We start from the raw sequence: 22,343 nt of genomic DNA on the forward strand, positions 1-22,343 counted from the left end.
GAAGACGAGAGAGGATGGTGATTCTGTTTTCATATGAAGGAGGGATGGAAGGAGAACACTCCAAAAATAGGATTGTAACCCCGTTTCATTATTCCACATGCATGCCTTTTACTACCTCCACGCATACAAGATGCTTATGTTATCCCTAGCTAACCGTAAGGAATCTCTACCACTGAGTTTGCTACTTAAATTAGGATAGGAAAAATCGGCGTAGAACAAGGGAACCTAACCATGGAAAGCCTTTGAACTACATATACCTCAACCCCTGTCATTCGATGCGACGTGCAAGTTCTTACTCCTTCCGTTAATAAATTTTTGTTGACCGTCAGTTTTTTAGAGACAAACCTTATAGCAAAAGATATATATATCTAATGAAGACGGCATATCAGGTGAAAACCACCTCTACGTTGCAAATTGTGCAAACTCCATAAAAATAAGTTCAATTTTTTTCAAAAAAAACATACGAAAAATCTGTGTGCCAACTCGTTTTTGTCCGAGCTCACGCAAGCACGCATCATTCTCATGATCTACCACATGTATCAATGATTTATCTATGGGAAAAATATCCACCCACCTCCACTGCACAACTCCACTTTCTCCAATCCCCATTCCAAGGGAGCCAGTGGCATGTCATGTGTCTTCCCCTGAGTGGCATGGTGCATTATTGTAGATGGTATCAATGTGAAGGAGCATCCATAGTGAGATACTCAAGGATTTAGTTAGCAACGTACATCGTGACTAAATCCTTCAGTATCTCACTACTCTGATTTTCGGACTGATGGTATCAGAGCGAGGTTCAGGGTGGTTACATGTTACCGTTGCCTTCAATAGAACTCTCAGTAACATTGTGAATAACTACCCTTTGAGACCAGTGACATGGATTTTCCAAAACCGTTGCCTAAAATACCATTCAATATTTTCTATTGGGCATTTGCCAAACTAACTTCGCACTGGGTCCAATGTCACTAGGACCACTTAGCACAAAAACCCATCTTTTTTTCGAAAAGGAGGATGAAACCTCCGGCCTCTGCATCAAAATGATGCACAAAAACCCATCTACCTTAGAAACACCTTCTGTTTATCCATCCCATTTACGGACCATCAAGTACCCATCAGTGTTTACTTTGACATAAATCTAGTTTCAGCAGCAAAGGTCACCAGTGATGGGTCCAAAGGAGATAATATGCTAATATTCAACCATGGGCAATGACATAATGAGAGAGATCTCACTTTATTTAAATAATTACATTCTATTGAGGAGGTAGAACAGTGATAACTTTGATTTAATCATGACAATCCTCTCTAGAAAGTCTTGTGTTGATAATACTCTCCTAGACAGTTAGTTGAGAACAGCAATGAATTTGTTGACCTGAACTTCATTATAAATAATTTAATAGTAATGCCTATAGGAATAAATTTGAGAAAACCTACCCTAGGTCATTTTCCTCTAATAAAAACATTGGCATAATAATAATATTTCCACTGAATTAGACAGCACTGATATGTTGAAAACGTCTCTATTCCTTCTGAAGTCTAATAGCGTGTTTTCTTTGTTTTTTACCAACTTTAGTATTGTTTTGATACTAACCTACTAATAGTTGGAAATAATTCACAAGTTCCTTTTTTCCTCTTTGATGTGTAGGGACTTTATGAAAATTGGATGAATACCTAGAAAACTTCAACATGTGGTGGAATTAATTCGGAGACGATTCAAACCTATCTTTAGAGGACCAGTCCACAGAGTTCGTCCGATTTACCCCTTAAGATGGACTGAAACAGTAAATGTTAAAACATGAAATTGGTTACTCTAGTCCATGTCTTTCCAACACACTAGGTGATTCCCCGCGCGTTGCCGTGTGAAATTCTATATGCACATCTGGATATGATGTTAGGAGCAAATGATAATAATATGATTCAATGCAAAAGAAATATGAATATTGTAGGACAAAACGACTTTATCATTCATAACACATATGCAGCAAAGCAACATAAGTAATTTTGACGTGCATGAACATTAACAACTTCAGGGATACCGAAGTGAAGCTTCGTCAACCTGATTATTTGCAAATATTAGAAAGATTGACATACATATCATGAAATACGTGTACTTGGTGAACTATTTATATACAACGTGAAGGTGAAAAATCCTAAGTGTCAAATTAAATCATAGAATGGACCATCAAAATGGATTCCTAGTGATCTACAATACATGATGTGGACATTTTGCATGCTCATGACGTGCATGATGCGGATAGTGATGTGGACACCTTGTATGTGAAGCTTGCAAACATTAATTGCAATTAGTGAGGATCAACTTTATAGACTATATAGATATGTGAACTTCCAAATTTAAATAGAATCCTTATGCGTCCTGGGAATTCAATGGCCGATTTTGCCGTAAAGTCATAGCAATAGTCAACTCCAGACTATTGACTTTAAGAAGCAATCTTCTGTTAAGGTAAAGATTGGAGCTACGGTGCCAAATATAGAGTAGAGATGGAATAATTTTGAGATCATCTAAACTAACCAGACAGTGCATAACTTGGTACTCTGAATGAAATTCAAGGACAACATACAACAACTTTTTCAAATATTTTTATCAATTTGCAGGGATAAGTAGTACACAATCTAGTCATATCAGCATAACCAAACTATGTATTCCTAACCTACTAGGATATACTATTGACTTTGCATTTCTTGTTCAGGCTATATATGGTGACCAACTGACTGTGGTCGTTTCTCAAATCATGTGTTCAGGCTTTTGTTTCTGCGGGTACGGAGCTGATCAGAAGAAATTTCAATCATGTGATGCCTTTGCTCAATTCAGAGATGCCTTTGATTTTTCAGAGATAATCCTGTTTGTAGTTGAATATATTTTTCATCTGTTCTACTATGTCCAAACCTGAACAATTTGGTTTTTATGTATGTTGATTGTGATCCAAATCCCAGTGGCCGGAAGTTCCGGCTGAACTTCCGGCCATTCCAGGCGCCAGAAGTTCCGGCCAAACTTCCGACCGAACCTCCGGATGCTCTCTATTACTTTTCGGAAAATTGCGGAACTTCCGGATATTCAAGAATATGCGGAACTTCCGGTGTGCCCGTTACGGATCTGACTTGCCCTAATGTTCCTGCTATATATACCCCTTGTATGCCGCCGTTTTGGGTAGAGTTCGCACGAGTTGAGTTCATGAAATCTCCCTGGCGTTGTAAACACTCCCATATAGTGAAGTTTCGCTGGCTGGCGTGCGTTGTTTTTCCCTCTCATTGTTTGAGAGGGTTTTCCACGTTAAATCCGTGTGCCCTTGTGCTGTGATTTCTTCTTCGTTCTTCGTTCTTGCTTGTCGCATTTATAACAAGTGGTATCAGAGCCCCAGGTTCTGCCAAGGGTTTGCGACATGTCTACCTTGAAGTTCGATCTGCCGCAGCTGGACTACACCACACGATTCTCGTTGTGGCAAGTGAAGATGCGGGCGATTCTTGCCCAAACTTCAGATCTGGATGAAGCGCTTGATTCCTTTGGCAAGAAGGATGAAAAGGAGTGGACTGCCGAAGAGAAACGCAAAGATCGTAAGGCTTTGTCTTTGATTCAACTTTATCTGTCCAATAATATTTTGCAGGAAGTGTTGGAGGAGAAATCTGCAGCAGCCCTGTGGCTGAAACTGGAATCGATCTGCATGTCTATTGAGGATTGTTATAAACTGCAGAACAAGGAGAAAAGGAACGGTACTACAAACCGAAAGACAAGTCCGATGGTAATGGTAAGGCCGCTGTCGTTTCTACCAACAACTCTGAGGGTGAATGCCTCGCTGTTCTTGCTGCTTGTGCTTCCCGTGATGATGAATGGATTCTTGATACAGCATGTTCCTTTCATATTTGTTGTAACAAGGATTGGTTCAATTCTTATGAGTTTGTGCAGACTGGAGATTTTGTGCATGTGGGCAATGACAATCCTTGTCATATTGTTGGCGTTGGGTCCGTTCAGATCAAGACCCATGATGGCATGACACGCACGTTGAAACAGGTGAAGCACATACCAAGCATGGCAAGAAATTTGATCTCACTTAATACTATGGATTGTGACTGGTGCTAGTACGCCGGAGGGCGTAGACTTCTAAAGGTATCTAGAGGTTCTCTCATTCAGTTGATAGGTGATATGAATTCTGCCAAATTATATGTTCTTAGAGGTAGCACTTTGCCTGGTTTTGCTGCTGCCGTTACACCTAACGATTCTGATGATTGTGCAAAAATGAATCTGTGGTATATGAGTCTTGGGCATATGAGTGAACATGGGATGGCAGAGTTGGTCAAGAGAGAGCCGATCGATGGCTGCAACTTGAGTAAGCTTGAGTTTTGTGAGCACTGCGTTTATGGTAAGCACAAAAGGGTTAAATTCGTTTCTTCCGTTCATACCACCAAAGGCATATTAGATTATGTGCATGCTGATGTTTGGGGACCCTCCCGTAAGACTTCTATTGGTGGTCCTAATTACATGCTTACCATTATTGATGATTACTCAAGAAAAGTTTGGCGTTATTTTCTGAAACACAAATCTGATGTTTTTGGTGCGTTCAAGAAGTGGAAAGTTATGGTAGAAAAGCAAACTGAAAGGACGGTAAAAAATTGCGTACAAATAATGGTGGTGAATTTGTTTCTGATGAGTTTGAGGAGTTTTGCAGCAATGATGGTGTGGTTAGGCAATACACGGTTGCCCGTACTCCACAGCAAAATGGCGTGGCTGAACGCATGAATAGAACCATCATATCAAGGGCCCGTTGCATGTTGTCCAATGCAGGTTTGGGCAAGCATTTTTGGGCTGAGGCATTTCCACTGCATGCTACCTCATAAACAGGTCACCTTCTATTCCACTTGACAAGAAAACTCCCATTGAGGTATGGTCTGGTAAACCTGCTGATTATTCACAGTTGAATGTTTTCGGTTGCACCGCTTATGCTCACGTTGATAATGGAAAGCTAGAGCCTAGAGCTGTTAAGTGCATTTTTCTTGGCTATGCTTCTGGAGTTAAAGCTTTCAGGTTGTGGAATCCTGAAACTAAAAAAATTTGCTGAACAGGAATGTTGTCTTTAATGAAAAAGTTATGTATCATGATACTTTGTCCACTGATGCCTCTCGCATTGAAGAGGAGAGACTTAGAGTGCAGGTGGAGCACGTTGATGAAATTGTTGACAACGATGATGCTCAGGTTGATCATGGTAATGATGATGTGAATAATGATGATATCGTTCCACCCTCACCACCTGTTTTGCAGCAACCCACACGGTCTATTGCAGCTGACCGCCCAAAGAGGAATAAAGGTTCACGCCCACGTTTAATTGAAGAGTGTGATCTTGTTTATTATGCTTTGAGTTGTGCAGAACAGGTGGAGCATGATAGTGAACCGGCCACATATAATGAAGCAGTTGTTTCCGGCGACCGTGTGAAGTGGTTATCTGCCATGCAAGAGGAGATGCAATCTCTTGAGAAGAATGGTACATGGGATGTTGTGCCCTTGCCTAAACAAAATAAGGCCGTTCGCTGCAAATGGATTTTCAAGAGAAAGGAGAGTTTGTCTCCTAATGAGCCAATGAGGTTTAAGGCAAGGTTAGTGGCAAAAGGTTTCAGTCAAATAGCAGGTATTGATTACAATGATGTGTTCTCTCCAGTGGTAAGCATAGTTCCATCCATACTTTCTTTGGTATTGTTGCTATGCATGATCTTGAGCTGAGCAATTAGATTTGAAAACTGCATTTTTGCATGGATAGCTTGAAGAGGAAATATACATGGACCAACCTGAAGGGTTCATAGTTCCTGGTAAAGAGGAGTTTGTTTGCAAGTTGAAGAAGTCCTTTTATGGTTTGAAGCAATCTCCTAAACAGTGGTGTAAAAGGTTTGATTCATTTATGATCTCACGTGACTTTAGTAGATCTCAGTATGACAGTTGTGTCTACATTAAATTTGTTGATGGATCATTTACATACTTGCTGTTATATGTTGATGATATGTTAATTGCTGCCAAAAGCATGAAAATAATCACTACTTTGAAGGCACAACCAAGCACATTGATGTCAAATACCATTTTGTTCGCGACATTGTCGCAGAAGGTAAATTGACGTATGCAAGATCAGCACTCATGATAATCCTGCTGATATGATGACAAAGCCTGTTCCTATTGGCTATTGGCATAACTGTTTAGCCCCTAGTGGGTATAACTGTTTAGCCCCTAGTGGCTATTGGCGCCGAAAGTGTTTTCTTTGTTTCAAGAGTTGTTGATGTTCATGTTACAAGGAGGAATTTGCTATAAGAAAGAATTTGTCTCAAGGTGGAGTTTGTTGATTGTGATCCAAATCCCAGTGGCTGGAAGTTCCGGCCCAACTTCTGGCCGAACCTCCGGATGCTCTCTGTTACTATTCGGGAAATTGTGAAACTTGCTGTGAAACTTCCGGATATTCAAGAATATGCGGAACTTCCGGCCTCCAACCGGAACTTCCGGTGTGCCCGTTACGGATCTGACTTGCCCTAATGTTCCTGTTATATATACCCCTTGTATGCCGCCGTTTTTGGTAGAATTCGCACGAGTTGAGTTCGTGAAATCTCCCTGGCGTTGTAAACACTCCCATATAGTTTAGTTTCCCTGGCTGGTGCGTGTGGTTTTTTCCTCTCATTGTTTGAGAGGGTTTTCGACGTTAAATCCGTGTGTTCTTGTGCTGTGATTTTTTTTTCGTTCTTCGTTCTTACTTGTCGCGTTCATAACAATGTAAATTGAGACGACAGCAGTACCATATTTGAGAGTTGAGACTACAATTCACAATGGAATTGCACCGGTATGTGTTCTCGTATTTTAATATGATGCTTATCTAAACAATACTTTGGAGGGAAAATGATTTCCACTGGCGCTGGTCGTAGAATACAATTATACAAGTGCAAACTGATACAGAGGTAGGAAGTTTCCTGCGGGACCTAAATCATATCGCTTGAACTTCAAACAGGTAAACAGGATCCGCAGAAGTTCTGGCCGGACCGCAGAAAGAATCCCATCGGGGAAGTCTTAATTTCCCAGACGAGGAGGCGCTTGACCCGTCGTCGTCTTGCCGAGCAACACCTGGACCAGAGCGTCGAGATTGGCCTCTGCGGGCCCACCCGGCAGAGCGGCCCTTGCGGCCATGTCTTTCCACTCCGCCGCGCGGCGGCGCATCTCCTTCCCCTGCTCCCCTTCCATGGCCTCCCGTATCTTCCCCGCCACCTCCGCCCGCCGGACGTCCCCTCCGATCTCCATCCCGACGCCCCACTCCGTGCGCACGTACCTGCAGTTGGTCTGCTGCTCCGCGAAGAAGGGCCAGCAGAGCATCGGCACCCCGGCGCAGAGGCTCTCCACCGTGGAGTTCCACCCGGAGTGCGTCAGGAACACCCCGACGGCCTCGTGCTCGATCACCTTCTCCTGCGGGCACCACGTCGTCAGGATCCCCCGCCCCTCGATCGCCCTCAGGAACTCCGGCGGCAGCACCGCCGCGTCGCCCTTGACCAGGTCGGGGCGGACGTTCCACAGGAACGGGTAGCCGCTGCTCGCCAGCCCCCACGCGAACTCCAGCATCTGCTCGTTCGTCATCACCGTGATGCTCCCGTAGTTGACGTACACCACGGACCGGGGCGCGCGGCCGTCGAGCCACTCCAGCAGCCCGACCTGCTCCTTCCATAGGTTGGACCTGACGGCGACGTCGAGCGGGGATCCCTCGGGCACGACGCGGCGCTCGTGGAGCAGCAGAGGGCCGAGGGTGTAGACCGGAGGGAGGGCCTGGGCGCGCATTTCGTCGAGCACCTGCCGCTCGAGGCCGTCGAAGGTGTTGACGATGACGGCGTCCGGGAGCGACAGCAGCCGGGCCGTCTCGCGGAGGAGGTAGTTGAGCATGATGTCGCCGCGGTCCGTCGTGCGGATGAAGCTCGGGAAGTCGCGCAGCTGGAAGCCATGGCACAAGCCCGGAGGGTCGTGGGGAACCGTGCCGTCCAGGAACCCGTCGGTGAGCTGCGCCTCGTCCTTGAACGGCACGAGCCCTTGGTCCACGAGGTCCTTGTAGTAGTTGTAGGCCATGAAGCCGCAGGCGCTGGCCGTCCAGAGCGCGGCGCATGGCAGGCCGGCCTGCTTGGCGGCGGCGTAGGCGAAGGACATGACGCCGTCGCAGACGAGGGAAGTCACCGGCGGCGCGCCGGAGGCGGCGGCGGCGTCGTCGTTGAGGCTGGCGATGAGGGCGGCGACGTGCGGGAGGCAGGTGGTCATGGCGGAGTAGCAGAGCGCCGGGATGTCCTGCGTGGCGTCCGGGTCGGACGGCGGGAGGCCGTCGGGGATGGCGGCGAAGCGGAAGCCCGGGCAGCCGTGGAAGGCGTCCGGGCCGAGCGAGCCCTGGAGGCGGCGGTGGTTGAACTCGGTGTTGACGAAGGTGATGTGGAAGCCCCTGGCGTGCAGCAGCTTGGCCACCTTCAGCATCGGCGTGATGTGCCCCTGTGCCGGGAACGGCAAGCACACCGCGTGTGGCGGCTTCTTCTCCGACTCCATCTATGGAGCTCCGGCAGTTGACTTGCTGCTCACTTAACTTGCTCGTTGCCGGGCGCTGTGAGGCAGTGCAGTGCAGATGCGGACACTGGCAAGTTGGCAGAGAGTTATCTAGGCCGGGTTCAAGCTCAGCCCTTTGTGAGGCTGTGAGTCTGTGACCAGTATAGTCTCGGTTGGGGGCTGCTATGGATTACCGGAAACAAAATACAGGCCGTTAAGTGTTGACTTCTGGCTGCAGGCCTCCATTTGTCCAGCTCTTGGCCACGACGTAGACGGGGCAGCAAGTTGATGCCTGATTGGGTCATGTAGCATGGAGCGCATGGCGGATTGTTTATGCCGTCACCACATGGATGCGTGCTCCCAGTCCCAGATCGACAGGATGATCGATCGGGCTTTGCTGGCGCATCCGTTGGCCGTTGACGCCCGGAAAATTGAAGTTGCTTGTTGCATGCAACAAGGGAAATCGTATCTTCACATCTCGACAAACAAACGACACGAATGAGATCAGCTCCCGATGTGGAAGCACGTGAGGGTCCCGAAGCCAGTGGTGTCCGGCGTCGATGTCGAGCACGACACGGGGACTGTAGCGTGGAGTTGTGAACTGGGTTTCGATTGGATGTTTGTTTCAATACATAACCAAACTAGGTTATGCGACCTCACGTTGAACGACCCAGGCGCTGGACCCCTGCAGCGACCGTTAGATGTGAACCTGTAGCCAGATGCACCCAATTTTGGGATTCGCTCATTTTAGAGGGATGTGCTGCGGTTTTTATCATTATGTCTACTGTTTTTAACAATATACTGTTTTTTTTGTGTTTGTTGTTATTTACAATGTGCTGATATAGTGTTATTTTATGACAACATTGCTGTTGTTTTTGAGAAATGTGTTGTTGTTTACGAGTATATGATCAAATTTTGACATGAGTATTTTTACCCGAGTACGCATCTTCCCTAATGGATGATGGGTATGGGAAAAACTTATACCATTTGGCGGGTACGGGCATGTGTAACATGTAACCTCAAAGGGAGCAGGCAAGGATACGAGGAGGCTCGTGGTGGTTTCGGGCGTGGGGGTGGTTTCAATGACGGCAGTTTTCATGGTGGCCATGGCGAGTTCGAGGGTCCCGGGGACCAAGGTTTCAATCCTGGGTATGGCTATGGCGGTGGCTATGGCGGTGGATATGGTGGCGGCGGTTATGGTGGTGGAGGTCGGGGAGCAGGTGGTTATGGTGGTGGCGGTTTCCATCCGGGCCGGTGGAACACTCGGCCTGCAGGTGGCTTCCATGCGCGTCAGGGTGGCACTGGATCCGGCAATCGACGCCGTTTTGAGTTCCGCGCTGGCCGTGGTGATGGCGGCCGCGGTCGTGGTTCGTCCACGGATCGCGGGCGCGGTCCGGGCTCTTCGCTCGGTGCTAGTGGCCCGGTGCAGGCGTCTGGTTCGGCATCGGCAACGACGATGGCTGCTGCGGCCGATTCGACTCCGGCTGCAGTGGTGACCTCCGCTGCTGCGCCTTCGATGGCCCCTGGTGCTGGGGTCACGGCTGCGCCACTGGTGGGTTCGACATCGGCATTTGTCCCTCCGGTCGCGCCTGCGGGGGGGATGCTATCATCGGTGCAAGCGGTGTCTGCAATTCCTGTGATGCCGATGGCCATGGCGACCGGGCGCTCTTCTGCGCGGCCTCCTGCAGTGGCGAAGGACGCCGCAGGGCCAGGACCTACTTCGGCTGCCCTGGCTGCGGCGAAAGGAAAGGCAGCAGAAGTGCTGCCGTTTGTTGTGGCTGCTGATGTGGGCACTTCATCTAACCCAACAGATGGTGGGGCTGTGATCCAAGCAAAGAAAAGAGCTAGATGCTATCGTTGCAATTTAGCAGGCCACGTTTCCATGGATTGTGATACTATTTTGTGTGACCACTGTGAGTCGGCAGAACATGCTTCGGTCGTGTGCCCTCTGCTGGATGCTCCTAAACCTCAAATGACTATGTATCGTGTGGCTGATGAGGAGCTACTCATGTTTGAGATGCCGCTAACTAGCTCGTTTCGGACCAAGTTAGACAGTGGCCGTGTGGGGATGGTCACAATTTCAGGAGGGAGCTTATCTCTCGATGAGATGGTTTCTTTATTGCAGTTGTTTGTGCCGACTGAGAATTTTATTTGGGATGTCACTCTGGCTGAGAAGGATGTTTTTAAAGTTCATTTTCCCAACAAGGCGGAACTTCAGCGGATGGTTTGTTTTGGTAATTTCAAAGTTCCCGGTAGTCCGTGCTTGCTTACTTTTGAGGAATGGACAGTAAAGGTGAAACCCGTTTGGACTCTGCAAGATGTTTGGGTTCTGGTTTCAGGGATTCCCACGGAGGTGCTTCGTGATTTTCTTGGTCTGTGGGGTCTTGGGTCATTGTTTGGGGTGACAAAGGAGGTAGACATGGTGTATACTCGGCTTCATAATGTTTTGCGTATCCGTATTGCTTGTGCGGATTATAAGCGCATTCCGGCTCGGAGGTTTGTTTTGATCAAAGGGGAAGGTTTTGAGCTGTTTTTCCAAGTGGAGGCGCCGCTTGAGGTTCAGCAGCCGGCCGATGCGACTATGCCTGATGTTTCTGATTCGGATGGTGACGGGAATAATGATAATGGTAATTCTTCACACGAGGAGTCGGATGGCAGTGGCAAGCATACAACAAATTCTGATGGTCGTTCTTCTTCACCGGTCGTGGGAGATGTTTCGTCACCTCATACCTCTCAGTTAGCCTGTTCTCTGCTGCCTTCCATTCGCTTCGGTTCCTTTCCGGTGGGAGCTTTTTCTGTGGGAGCGGCAGTGCCCAGCGGACGGTGGGCAGATATGGTCGAGGAGGATGAGCTTGCGGCATCTGCTCCTCCGTTTGCTGCTGGTGGTGGTCGCCTCCCTCCTGTTGTTGCTGATCGGACGGCAACGGCAGGCGGGCCTGCTTCGGGTGGCTCGGTGGCTGCTTCTCTGCGTCGCGGGCCATCGGTGCCGGTTGCAGAGCAGTCGCTTGCTGCTGTGGCCGGGGCTGCAGCTGTGCGTGCGTCTCCCCAGCTTGCGGTTGGGGCTGGTGCAGCTGCTGCCTCCCTGCCATGTCCGGCCGTGCGGGCTGGGTCTCCTCAGCCGGGTGTCACGCGGGAGCTGCATCTGTTCGGGGGTCAACAGCAGGCGGCTGTTGTGCTCGGGCAGTCGCCCGCTGCTCCGGTTGCTCCTGTTCGTGTGTCAGCGGACATGCGAATGGGACATCTACTCCAACGGTGGCCGAGATGATTGCGTTCGGCGGGATCCAGGAGCTGCGACGTCTGGGGTGCGATCCAGTGCAAGGTTTTGTGCCCAACCGGATGGCGACGCTACCCAGTTGGAGCGAGCGGCTCGTCGGACTCGTGACCGCAACGAGAACTTTAATTTAGGTACAAATTTACTTTCAAAATTTTCGTTTGTTGAACTACCTGATTCTGAAATCATGGAGAGGGCTAGTCGTATTGGGGTGTCTCTAGGTTCTACTATTTCATCTGTTAGTGAATCGATTAATTTACTGAAGGATGTTGAGATGGAGAGAGCGCTTACCTTACTTCATAAGAATGTTGGGACTGCAAATGGGGATGTAGATGGTTTACACAATATAGTTGTCTCGAAGATTTCAGATCTCTGTGTAGACTTAGATGATGAGTCGGTTGTCATTGAGGATGATCAGTCGGATCGTTGTGTGAGAGTCACACGCCCTCGAAAGAAGAAAGTCTACGATTTCTCAACCGTTCGTCAGAGCTCTAGGATTAAAAAAATAAGACGTTATTCGTGATGAAAGGTATGTTTTGGAATAGCGAAGGTCTTCGTGACCCAGCTAAGCATCGCTTTATACATGATATTGTCCGTGAGCAGCATATGGATTTTGTGGCTATTTTGGAGACAGGGCGTTCCAATTTTTCGACTCCCTTTTTGAATCACTTGGCTAGGGGTTTAGACTTTGCTTGGTACTATTTACCCCCGCACGGCAGATCTGGTGGTATACTCGTTGGGGTTAACACAACAACCCTCCACGTCAATCAATCGGGTTGACACGGGGGATTTTTGTGTTAAATTCCAGCTACGGTCCAAGGTGGATGGTTTTGACTGGGTTTTGGTTCCGGTTTATGGGGCAGCCCAGGTGGTGCATAAGGCGGAATTTTTGGCCGAACTAGTTCGGATTTGTGAGGCGGAAGTCCTGCCGATGTTGGTTGGTGGTGATTTTAATATCATTCGCCGTCGTGAGGAAAATAATAATGATAATTTTAATGCTAGGTGGCCTTTTATTTTTAATGCTATTATTGAGAGCTTAGACTTGAGGGAAATTGCTCTGTCGGGGCGCCAATTTACTTGGGCTAGTAGACGTCAGACTCCGACTTATGAGAAATTAGATCGCATACTTTCTAGTATTGGTTGGGAGCAAAAATTTCCGCAAGTGTCGGTTCATGCTCTGCCTCGTTCAGGGTCTGACCACACTCCTTTGATTATTGATTCTGGCGATCAGGCTCACCTCGGTAATAAAGCTAATTTTTCATTTGAGCTCTCATGGTTAAGTCAGGATGGATTTTATGAGATGGTCGCCACTGAATGGGCGTCTATTACATCGGGTAACACGCCTATTGAGCGTTGGCAAAATAAGATTAGACACATTCGCCGTTTCCTTCGTGGTTGGGCCAAAAATATTAGTAGGGTTTATAAGAAAGAAAGGGATCGCCTCTTAAAGATTATTGACGCTCTTCATATCAAGGCTGAATCCATAGACCTTTCGACGGCCGAGCGGTCTACCCTGAAGGAGGCTAATGATTTCGTATCTAAGCTCCGACGGGAAGAAGAGTCGAAATGGGGGCAGCGGGCTAAAGTTAAGTATGTCCAGGAGGGAGGTAATAATACAAAGTTTTTTCACCTCATCGCTAATGGAAAGCACGGAGAGAAAAAAATCTTCCAACTCGAGCAGGACGAGGGGACAATTACGGGACAAGCGAACCTTCAATTGTTTATCTCCGATTACTACAAGAGATTGTTTGGTGCATCGGCCCCAAATTCTTTTTCTCTTTTGGAAGATCAGATCGAGGATATCCCTCAACTCTCTCCGACAGAGAATGCTATGCTGGTGGTTGTTTTTACGGAGGACGAGGTGCACGATGCAATCGTTCAGATGGAACGTAACAAAGCTCCAGGTCCCGACGGCTTTCCGGCCGAGTTCTACCAAACTTTCTGAAATGTTATTAAATTTGATCTGATGGCGCTTTTCACACAGCTTCAGTCGAGCGAGCTGCCTCTTTATAAACTTAATTTTGGCGTAATTACTCTTCTTCCCGAGAAGGAGGATGCAATTCAGATCCAGCAATATCGTCCTATTTGTTTGTTGAATGTGAGCTTCAAATTTTTTACTAAGGTAGCTACTAATCGTATTGCGGGGATCGCCCATCAAGTGATTAGTCCTAAGCAGACGGCTTTTATGCCAGGCCGGCACATTTTGGAAGGGGTGGTTGTGCTTCATGAGACCATCCATGAGCTTCATCGGAAGAAGCTGGATGGAGTCTTGTTTAAGATTGACTTTGAGAAGGCTTATGATAAAGTTAAATGGCCTTTTCTCCAACGGTCGCTCCGAATGAAAGGTTTCGATCCTATTTGGTGCAACTGGATTCTCGTCTTGTTCAGAGAGGAAGTGTGGGGATTAAGGTGAATGACGATATTGGTCATTTTTTCCAGACCCGGAAAGGCTTACGTCAGGGTGATCCGTTGTCGCCGCTGCTTTTTAATATTGTTGCCGATATGCTGGCTATCCTTATTTCTCGGGCAAAAAAGGATGGTCAGGTTGGAGGCCTTATTCCTCATTTGGTTGAGGGAGGGGTTTACATCCTCCAATATGCTGACGACACGATTCTTTTCTTGGAGCACGACTTAGCGAAAGCTATTAACATGAAGCTTATACTCAGCATTTTTGAGCAGCTCTAAGGTCTTAAAATTAACTTCCATAAAAGTGAGATCTTTTGTTTTGGGAAGGCTAAGGATGAGAAATCTAGCTATAAGAACATTTTCGGGTGTGAGTCGGGGTAGTTACCAATTCGTTATCTAGGGATCCCCGTTCATTACCGTAAATTGCTTAATAAGGAATGGAAGTCGGTGGAGGATCGTTTTGAGAAAAAGCTGGGGTGTTGGAAGGGTAAGCTTCTTTCCTACGGCGATCGACTTACTCTCATTAATTATGTTCTTACTAGCATGCCCATGTTTATGTTATCTTTTCTTGAAATACCCGTCGGGGTTCGCAAGAGATTGGATTTCTACAGATCTCGTTTCTTCTGGCAGTCTGACGAGCATCGGTGGAAGTATAGGCTGACCAAATGGAATATCATCTGTCGTCCTAAGGACCAAGGTGGTTTGGGCATTGAGTTGTTGGAAATTAAAAATAGATGCTTGCTAAGCAAATGGCTTTTCAAGCTCCTTAATGAGGAAGGGATGTGGCAAGAACTGCTACAGAACAAGTACCTTCGTGGTGACACCCTTTCCCATACGTCTATTAGACCTACTGATTCTCCATTTTGGAAAGGGCTCCTGAAAGTTAAAGATGACTTTTTTAGCCTTGGTATGTTCATCCTGGGGGATGGTGCCAGAATTCGTTTCTGGGAGGACACCTGGCTAGAAAATTCACCTCTTGCTCATCAATATCCTTCGCTCTTTTGGATTGTACAGCACAAAAATGTTTCTGTTGCTACGGTCTTTGCGTCGGTTCCTCTGAATATAAGTTTTAGACGGAACCTCGATGGACACAAATGGGCGTGTTGGCTGCATTTGGTTCGGCGTTTGATGTTGGTGCAATTTTCTGGTGAGCCGGATAAGTTTGTTTGGAGTCTTTCTTCCTCGGGCATTTTTACTGTAAAGTCTATGTACGCAGACTTTATGAAAGGACAAACGGTTTTTCATCGGAAATACCTGTGGAAGTTAAAAATTCCTTCAAAAGTGAAGATATTTATGTGGTTTCTCGACCGCAAAGTTCTTTTGACTAAAGAGAATCTTGCGAAACGGAACTGGGAGGGGAGTTTAAAGTGTTGCTTTTGTGACTCCGATGAAACTGTACATCACCTCTTTATTTTGTGTCCTTTAGCTCGCATTGTGTGGCGCATTATTTATATTACTTTTAATCTGCATCCACCGACTTCGATTACTAATTTATTTGGCAACTGGTTTAATGGGTTAGACAACAAAATTAAGGCTCATATTCGAATGGGAGTTTCGGCTTTCTGTTGGGCTATTTGGAACTGCAGAAATGATGTTGTTTTTAATAGAACCAGAGTTCCACATTTTTTGCAGGTTGTTTTCAGAGCAACCCATTGGATCCGACTGTGGGCTTTCCAGCTTCCTGCGCGTCTGCGGGAACCTTTGGATACTGGATACAACCGACTGGAGATGGTCACTCGGGATATCTTCAGCCAGACTGGCTGGCGGTGTACTAGACGTCTAGATGCATAATTTCGTCTTGTTAGAGCTATTTCGTTGGCTTATCTTTGTATCGACTATCGCTGATCAATGAATTGTATGATTTTTGATCACATTGCAATAAAAATGGTTGTGTGCATGAGACCCTTTTTGAAAGAAAAAAAAGATACGAGGAGCCTCCACCCATATCGTTACCCTACGGGTGCCATCCTGACTTAACAGTTAGTTTCATGTATAGTTAATTTATCCTTAATTTAGCTATATCCTAAAAATTGTAACGAGCAAATGTTAGCTCAATAGTCTTCAGGCGCTACGCAATGCTCGTAGTATGATCTGTGATGTGTTGCATGCACCTCCAGCATTCGAGCGGTTGATGTGTCGTCATCTAGCTGTCATGCTTCTTTTGGTTTAAATGAGAGGCGTGGAACTTGTGAAATGGTGAATTTCACCCAAGTCATGAGTTTATATAGGACAAAGCCTTCACGACGGGTCATACACTCGAGGGCAGAAGCAGTGAAAAATTATAAGAAGGGCGGACTAAGGAAAAAATTATAAGAAGGGATAAAGCAGAGATTATTGGCTAGGGGACCAAAATACAAAAAATTAGCTTGCAGTATAAATAGTAGGGACGTAAGCACAATTTTTAAATCTTAAATGGGGGGTGGGGGGGCAAAGCTCCTATTGCCCATCTGAAAACACCTGTACATACACACTTGACCCGTCAATGGCGACTCTCGCACACTAGGTAAGTGGGGATTGTGGTTCGAGCTAGAGTTATCACTGATGTGTGGCCGGATACATGTCAATGTTCGAGCAGTCACTGCTGACCTTGTTGCCAGTGAGTCGTCAGAGCTGACACCGATGGTTCTTGTTTCACGGACCAGGTAAATATGTCAGATGTATGCTAACGAGAGTGGCACAAACTTTTCAAGACTGGCGGTCCTTTAGGGACGTGGTAGTGATGACTTATCAAGAGGACTTGTGCACAGTTATCACTGACATGTCCCTATAAGAATCGTCGATGGTGATGATTGGTTAAGACAACGAGCTTTATAGTAGTAGTGGAGGACAAGAACATGAGTCCACAAAAGACGAAAAAGAGGAGGGGGATAAGAGTACACTGACATGTGGCCCCCACAAAATATTCCACATCGGGCCTAACTTCTGGGCCAATTGGGTGGCGAGTGTTTTGGTGTGTTAGATGAATAATTAGCACAACTATTAACAACTTTATAAAAAGAAAACTCAAAATTTTATCGAGGTCGTGTTTTTGCGCATTGCACACACAGACTAGTTAGGGCCCAGGATGTTTTTTAATGGAAAAACCGTACAAGAAACCTCTACTGCATAATTATGAGTATCAAGAGTTAAACCCTGCTGAGTGGAATCATGCATCCACGACACCACCACATCAAAAGATGTTTCTCGGTTTGCAGGAATTATGGGATTTTCATAGTAACATTGTTCAGTTGGGATTACAAGAAAGGTACACAGTGTTCCATAGGATTTTTTCCCTAACTGTACCGATTCTATAGGAATGAAAATGTCCACCCAGAACTCATGATTTATTTTATTTTATATTTTGTGGAAGACAAAGGGGGCTCGCTCCAACAAATCAGGTTTGGCAGTCCAAATTAAAAACAAGATCGTGGCTGCATCCTTGAGGCGAATAATATAAATAAATTATTGATGGAGTAATTGTTCACGTCAAGCATAATTCCTAAGCTTTTCCTATCGGCCGTCTAAACACATCTGGTGATGTTTTCCTATGTTTAGTTTCTTGTTCCTACTCCTATGCTTTCATAGGCTGCTTTAGTAAAAAGGATTTTCATTTTTCTCCATATGAGTTGTTTGATTTGTAGGATTCAATTTCATGGGAAATTTTTCTAAGGATTCCATCGCACTACATTTTGTAGGAAATTTTCCATCCACTCCAACCTGAAATTGCAATCCTACGATTTTCTGATTCCTGTAATTTTCCTGTCATGCGAATCAAAGAAACCCTAGGAGCAACTCCAGCAATAAAATAGCCGTGTTCCCAAGGCCGAACTCAATCCACGCGAAGGCGAGCGTGGGGAGCACGTCGCCAGGCCGCCATCACCGAGCACTTCTTCGACGGCCTGGCGGAGGAGGAGCGGCCCCGGCCGGAGTGGGACCGCCACAGCGGCCGCGCTTGAGCGCAATGGTTCGAGGACCAGCGCGACTACGACCTGTCCCGGAACAACATCGCCGGCTGGCGTGCGTTCTCGGGGGAAGCCGGGCAGCACGCTACCGGCGGTGATGGCACACATCGCCGCCGGCAATGTGCCCCGGCTAGAGACCTTGCCGCTGCCTCCTCCCCCGCCACCCGGTCACCACTGCTGGTTGGCGCGGTCCAGCGCGTCCTCCTCCTCCCGCTCTTCCTCGGTGGCGTGCACGCCGACACTGCACCTCATCAAGGACGAGCCTGAATCGTCCCGTGGGCGTTGAGCGCCGTCGCCTCCCTGCGGCCACCTCCGCCTGGTCCACCCGAAGAAAGGAGGCTTGGGAGACCCCGCCCGAGCACGAGTGCACGACGCTCGTTCTCCGCCGCAATGACGACCCGGAAGAATTTCCAAGCCAGCGAGCGGCGGAGATGTCCAGCGAGGATGATATCGACATGATCACCATGGATACCACCATTAGAACCCTATTTATCGGAGTACTTAATAACAATTATAATCAGGTGAATTCAATTATGAATTGTGTCCAATATATTATTTGCAAAGAGGAAGAGCTGCTATCTTATGTGATTTTGTTATGCAGGCATCTTATGGAACTCTATAAGTCCAAAGTGAAGATGCGGTGTAATAGCATGCAGCGGGTGATGCAAGGTGAAGCCTATCACGTATATTTTCCAACAAATCAAACGGCAGATGATTTGGAGCTTGCTACAGAAAGATATCACGAATTAAAGTTGAATCCGATTCGGGTCCGAGCTGTCAGGAGACCCGGATTTGTTTTAATCACCCAGGCCGTATCCGGAGTCCAAATCAAGCAAACAAGTACTTGTTGGAAATGTAATTACAAGACCTTTCCAACGGATCTGGCCCCACAAGGAGATTCAACGCGTGCTGACCGTGGCAGACAAAATAAGCTGACGGATCTGTTTTTCTGTTTCCTAAAGAGTTGTAGTTTGTTCGGAAAGTTAGAGATAGAATTGGATTTCGGCCTCCTTACTCAAGGTGGACGAAAATCTCTCTCGCTCCTCCTTTATATACCCCACGAGCCCCCCCCCCCCCTATGGAGCCTTGGGTTTTGTTTAGTTAAAAGTTAGCCATTGCTACTACTTCGTGTAAGCGTGGTTGTCGGTTAGACCACCTGCTTTACCGCTTTCGGAACCCCAACTTATCATCTCGTTGAGACATCGATTTAATACAGCATATTCGCAATTTAAGATTGTATTTGCTATTTATCTCGTTCTTGCTTGTTCTTCGAGTGCTTGCAGGAACAAAGACCTTCGTGGTCAAGTTGATCGTGCCCCCGCGTGATCAATAACCCTCTGGAGTTGGTGTATCGATTGCTAAGGCGCTGCCTTTTAGGCCGCAGTCGGATCGTCAACGTCACCTCTTACACAAATCAAGCGTTACCAATCTCATCGAAAGATCGGGCCACCCCCGAGCCACATGAGAGTGGCCAAGCAGGCGCGCCGGCCTGCCGCTGCTGACGTCGCCTGGTGGGACAACCTCACCGACGACGACGAGGTTTTTATTTATTTTGTATAATTTTTGCCAAGTTTAATCAAAATCCGTTCAGTTTAATCAAATGTTGCCGAGTTTTATCAAATTTCGCAAAGTTTTGTTTTTTTGAGAAAAAAAAATTGGGGGGCGGGGTGCAAAAAAAGCCCTAAAAATCGGCCGCGCTGGATGCCAAACGGGGGGCGCAGCTGGAGATGCTCTAAATTCCTCTGTTTTTGCATTCCTATGTTTCACTTAGATTTGTACACTCACTTGCCACGAGGAAATTGTTTTAAACTCCTTGCATGCCATTATCCAGGTGAAAGTGAACACGCAGAAACCACATATACATAGTTCCCTGAAGATTTCTTACTGTGAAATTTATGTCCCATGAGATATGAAAGCAAACACATAGAGCATCAAAACGAGATTATCGTAATTTCCAAACGCCAAGTTTATCCAGGGTGCGACATGGATTTACAAAGTTCTATGGGAAGTTCTATACACAAAACATAAATGATAGACAAACCAAAAGACTAACCCAAAGACTGCTGGGTCGCGACATGAGGAGCGAAACTTGGGATACGTTGGAAGGATAATGAGCATGATTGAGGCGAGAAATCAGAAGCAGGGAGATGGTGAACAGAAGAAAAAAAGAAGTATAGCGGACGTTGGGGATCACACTTTGGTCTTTTTCTTCCTGCCCTCCAACCATCTTTATGTTTGGTTGCTGTACTAGGTTGCTAATATCTGCCACACATTTTTGTCATGCATGTGATGAGGACATTCCTAATTTTTTATCATCAACTCCAATTAATGATGTTGCTGCACAAGACAAACCCAATGAAGTTAGACTTGGGCCAATAACAAGAGCACGTGCGAAGTTACTTGAACAACAGGTGAACTCACTCTTAATTGAATCTGATGTTTTAATTGATGAGAGCTTTATACCACCTAAGTCTATGCATTTATGTATGATCAGATTTGAAGATGTTTCAAGCCTTGCACGTGGAGGAGGAAAGTTGCAGCAAGATCCATTCCCGTTGATTTCCAATATCAAGAAGAGCGCGAGGGAGGAGAGAGAGGCCGGCGCACCACATGAAGAGGAGGAAATCAACCAGCAATAGAAGTTGTCTTGGCTGATGCTAGGACAAGTCCTACGACACGTCAAACATGTCTAAGGCATCAGTGCACGTCGAGAAGCATGTGACACACATAGGGCTGCCTACGACATGGTTTGTTTGCCTAAGTGTGAGTTGGGCCTGCGTGCTCATAGTTTGGGATGAACCCAACATTTGTATCAAGTTTGGGTTGAACCAAGTTCGACTCCGAGTCCAATTAGGTTGCTGGACATCCACCCTCCTATATAAGTTGAGGGGCGCCCACGATTTAGGGTGAGACCATGTTTAGATTATTCAGAACCTTTCGTTGAACTGCTAAGCATTCATCTGAAATTATATTCTTCTTTGATTCGATCAGGAATTTACCTTCACCACTTTGTTGCGATCTGGTGTTTTTGCTACTGAAGATTCAAGTGCTATCTATTGTTCCATTGGGAATTGGTAGATTGCAGAACCGTTTCGTGGTGTCGGCGGCTACGTGCGCAAGCGTGTGGTGTTGCGAATATCAAATAGGGTTGAGAATTGTTGCATTGGCAGCAAGGGACCAACCAGAAATTCGTCAGCGTCTCGCGAGTTATCATCCATCCACAACGAGCTCAACGAGAAGATCGGATCACCCCTTATCAGCATGCCTATTGTGAATCAATCAAAATTGGCACCATGTTTATGCCACTCTTATGCTCCTCCTATCTGATAGAAAAAGGTCCCATGATTGTGAGCACAACTTACCTTGGCTTGCAAAACCTAAATTTGTCTATGAATAGCAGATCAAATTGTATTATTTTCTATACAAATTTCTTACGTGGAATATTATTCTCCGTGCCAAGTGCTACAATATCTACTGGAACTCGTGGCTATTATGCAACTGAATCTTTTAGAATGAAATATTACCTTTTATTCTTTACTACTTATAAAGGCACTAACATGTTCATCCCAACGTCCATTCCACTAAACAAACACAAAGTACTAATGGTCCCACAATCAGACTCACTAAACACAAATTACTTGCTAACAGTGTGCGCTTAGCGATTACCTGTTGAGCCTGAAATTCCACCCGCAGGAGAATCTTTCAGCCCGCCGCGTTTTCATCGCCCCGAAACGTTTTTTCTTTCTCTCATCACCCGACCAGCCTCGCATGCCGCCAGCCGCCTCCACCTCCTTCCCTTCTCCTGCGGGCGCCGCCTCCTTGGCTCCTCCACCGCGGCCCGCCTCTGCGGAAGAGGAAGAAGAGGGGATTTGAGAAGGAGGAAGAAGAGTCACTGACAGGTAAGGCCTGGCCACATTAGTGGAGTATTAGTTATCTTTTGTCGTAGTATTTCTTGCTGCTTACCAACTGAACATGGGTTTTCTCTTGTGTGCAGCAACAGGCTGAGCATGCAGGAGCAGAAACTGCTCGCTGACGACATTTTCACATTTTGGCTTAACCGTGAAGCTGATGCATCTTCTGGTGGTGAGCTCGTCTTTGGACTCGAATCACTATAAGGGAAACCACACCTATGTCCCTGTGAGACGCAGAGGTTAATGGCAATTTAACATGGGGGATCTTTTGATTG

General features: G+C 46.6%; 1 protein-coding gene and 1 pseudogene across 1 annotated transcript; one reads left to right on the forward strand and one right to left on the reverse strand.

Moving 5' to 3' along the window:
* Positions 1–6,778: 6,778 nt before the first annotated feature.
* Positions 6,779–9,035, reverse strand: LOC100842202 (7-deoxyloganetin glucosyltransferase-like). The gene has a single exon (XM_024455483.1). It carries the CDS (start codon positions 8,540–8,542, stop codon positions 7,043–7,045), a length of 1,500 nt encoding a protein of 499 aa, XP_024311251.1. The 5' UTR covers positions 8,543–9,035; the 3' UTR covers positions 6,779–7,042.
* Positions 9,036–9,645: 610 nt separating this feature from the next.
* Positions 9,646–16,007, forward strand: LOC112269365 (annotated as a pseudogene).
* The last annotated feature ends 6,336 nt before the right edge of the window (positions 16,008–22,343 follow it).

The sequence above is a fragment of the Brachypodium distachyon genome, chromosome 5 (assembly GCF_000005505.3).
Source record: "Brachypodium distachyon strain Bd21 chromosome 5, Brachypodium_distachyon_v3.0, whole genome shotgun sequence".
Taxonomy (NCBI): Eukaryota; Viridiplantae; Streptophyta; class Magnoliopsida; order Poales; family Poaceae; genus Brachypodium; species Brachypodium distachyon.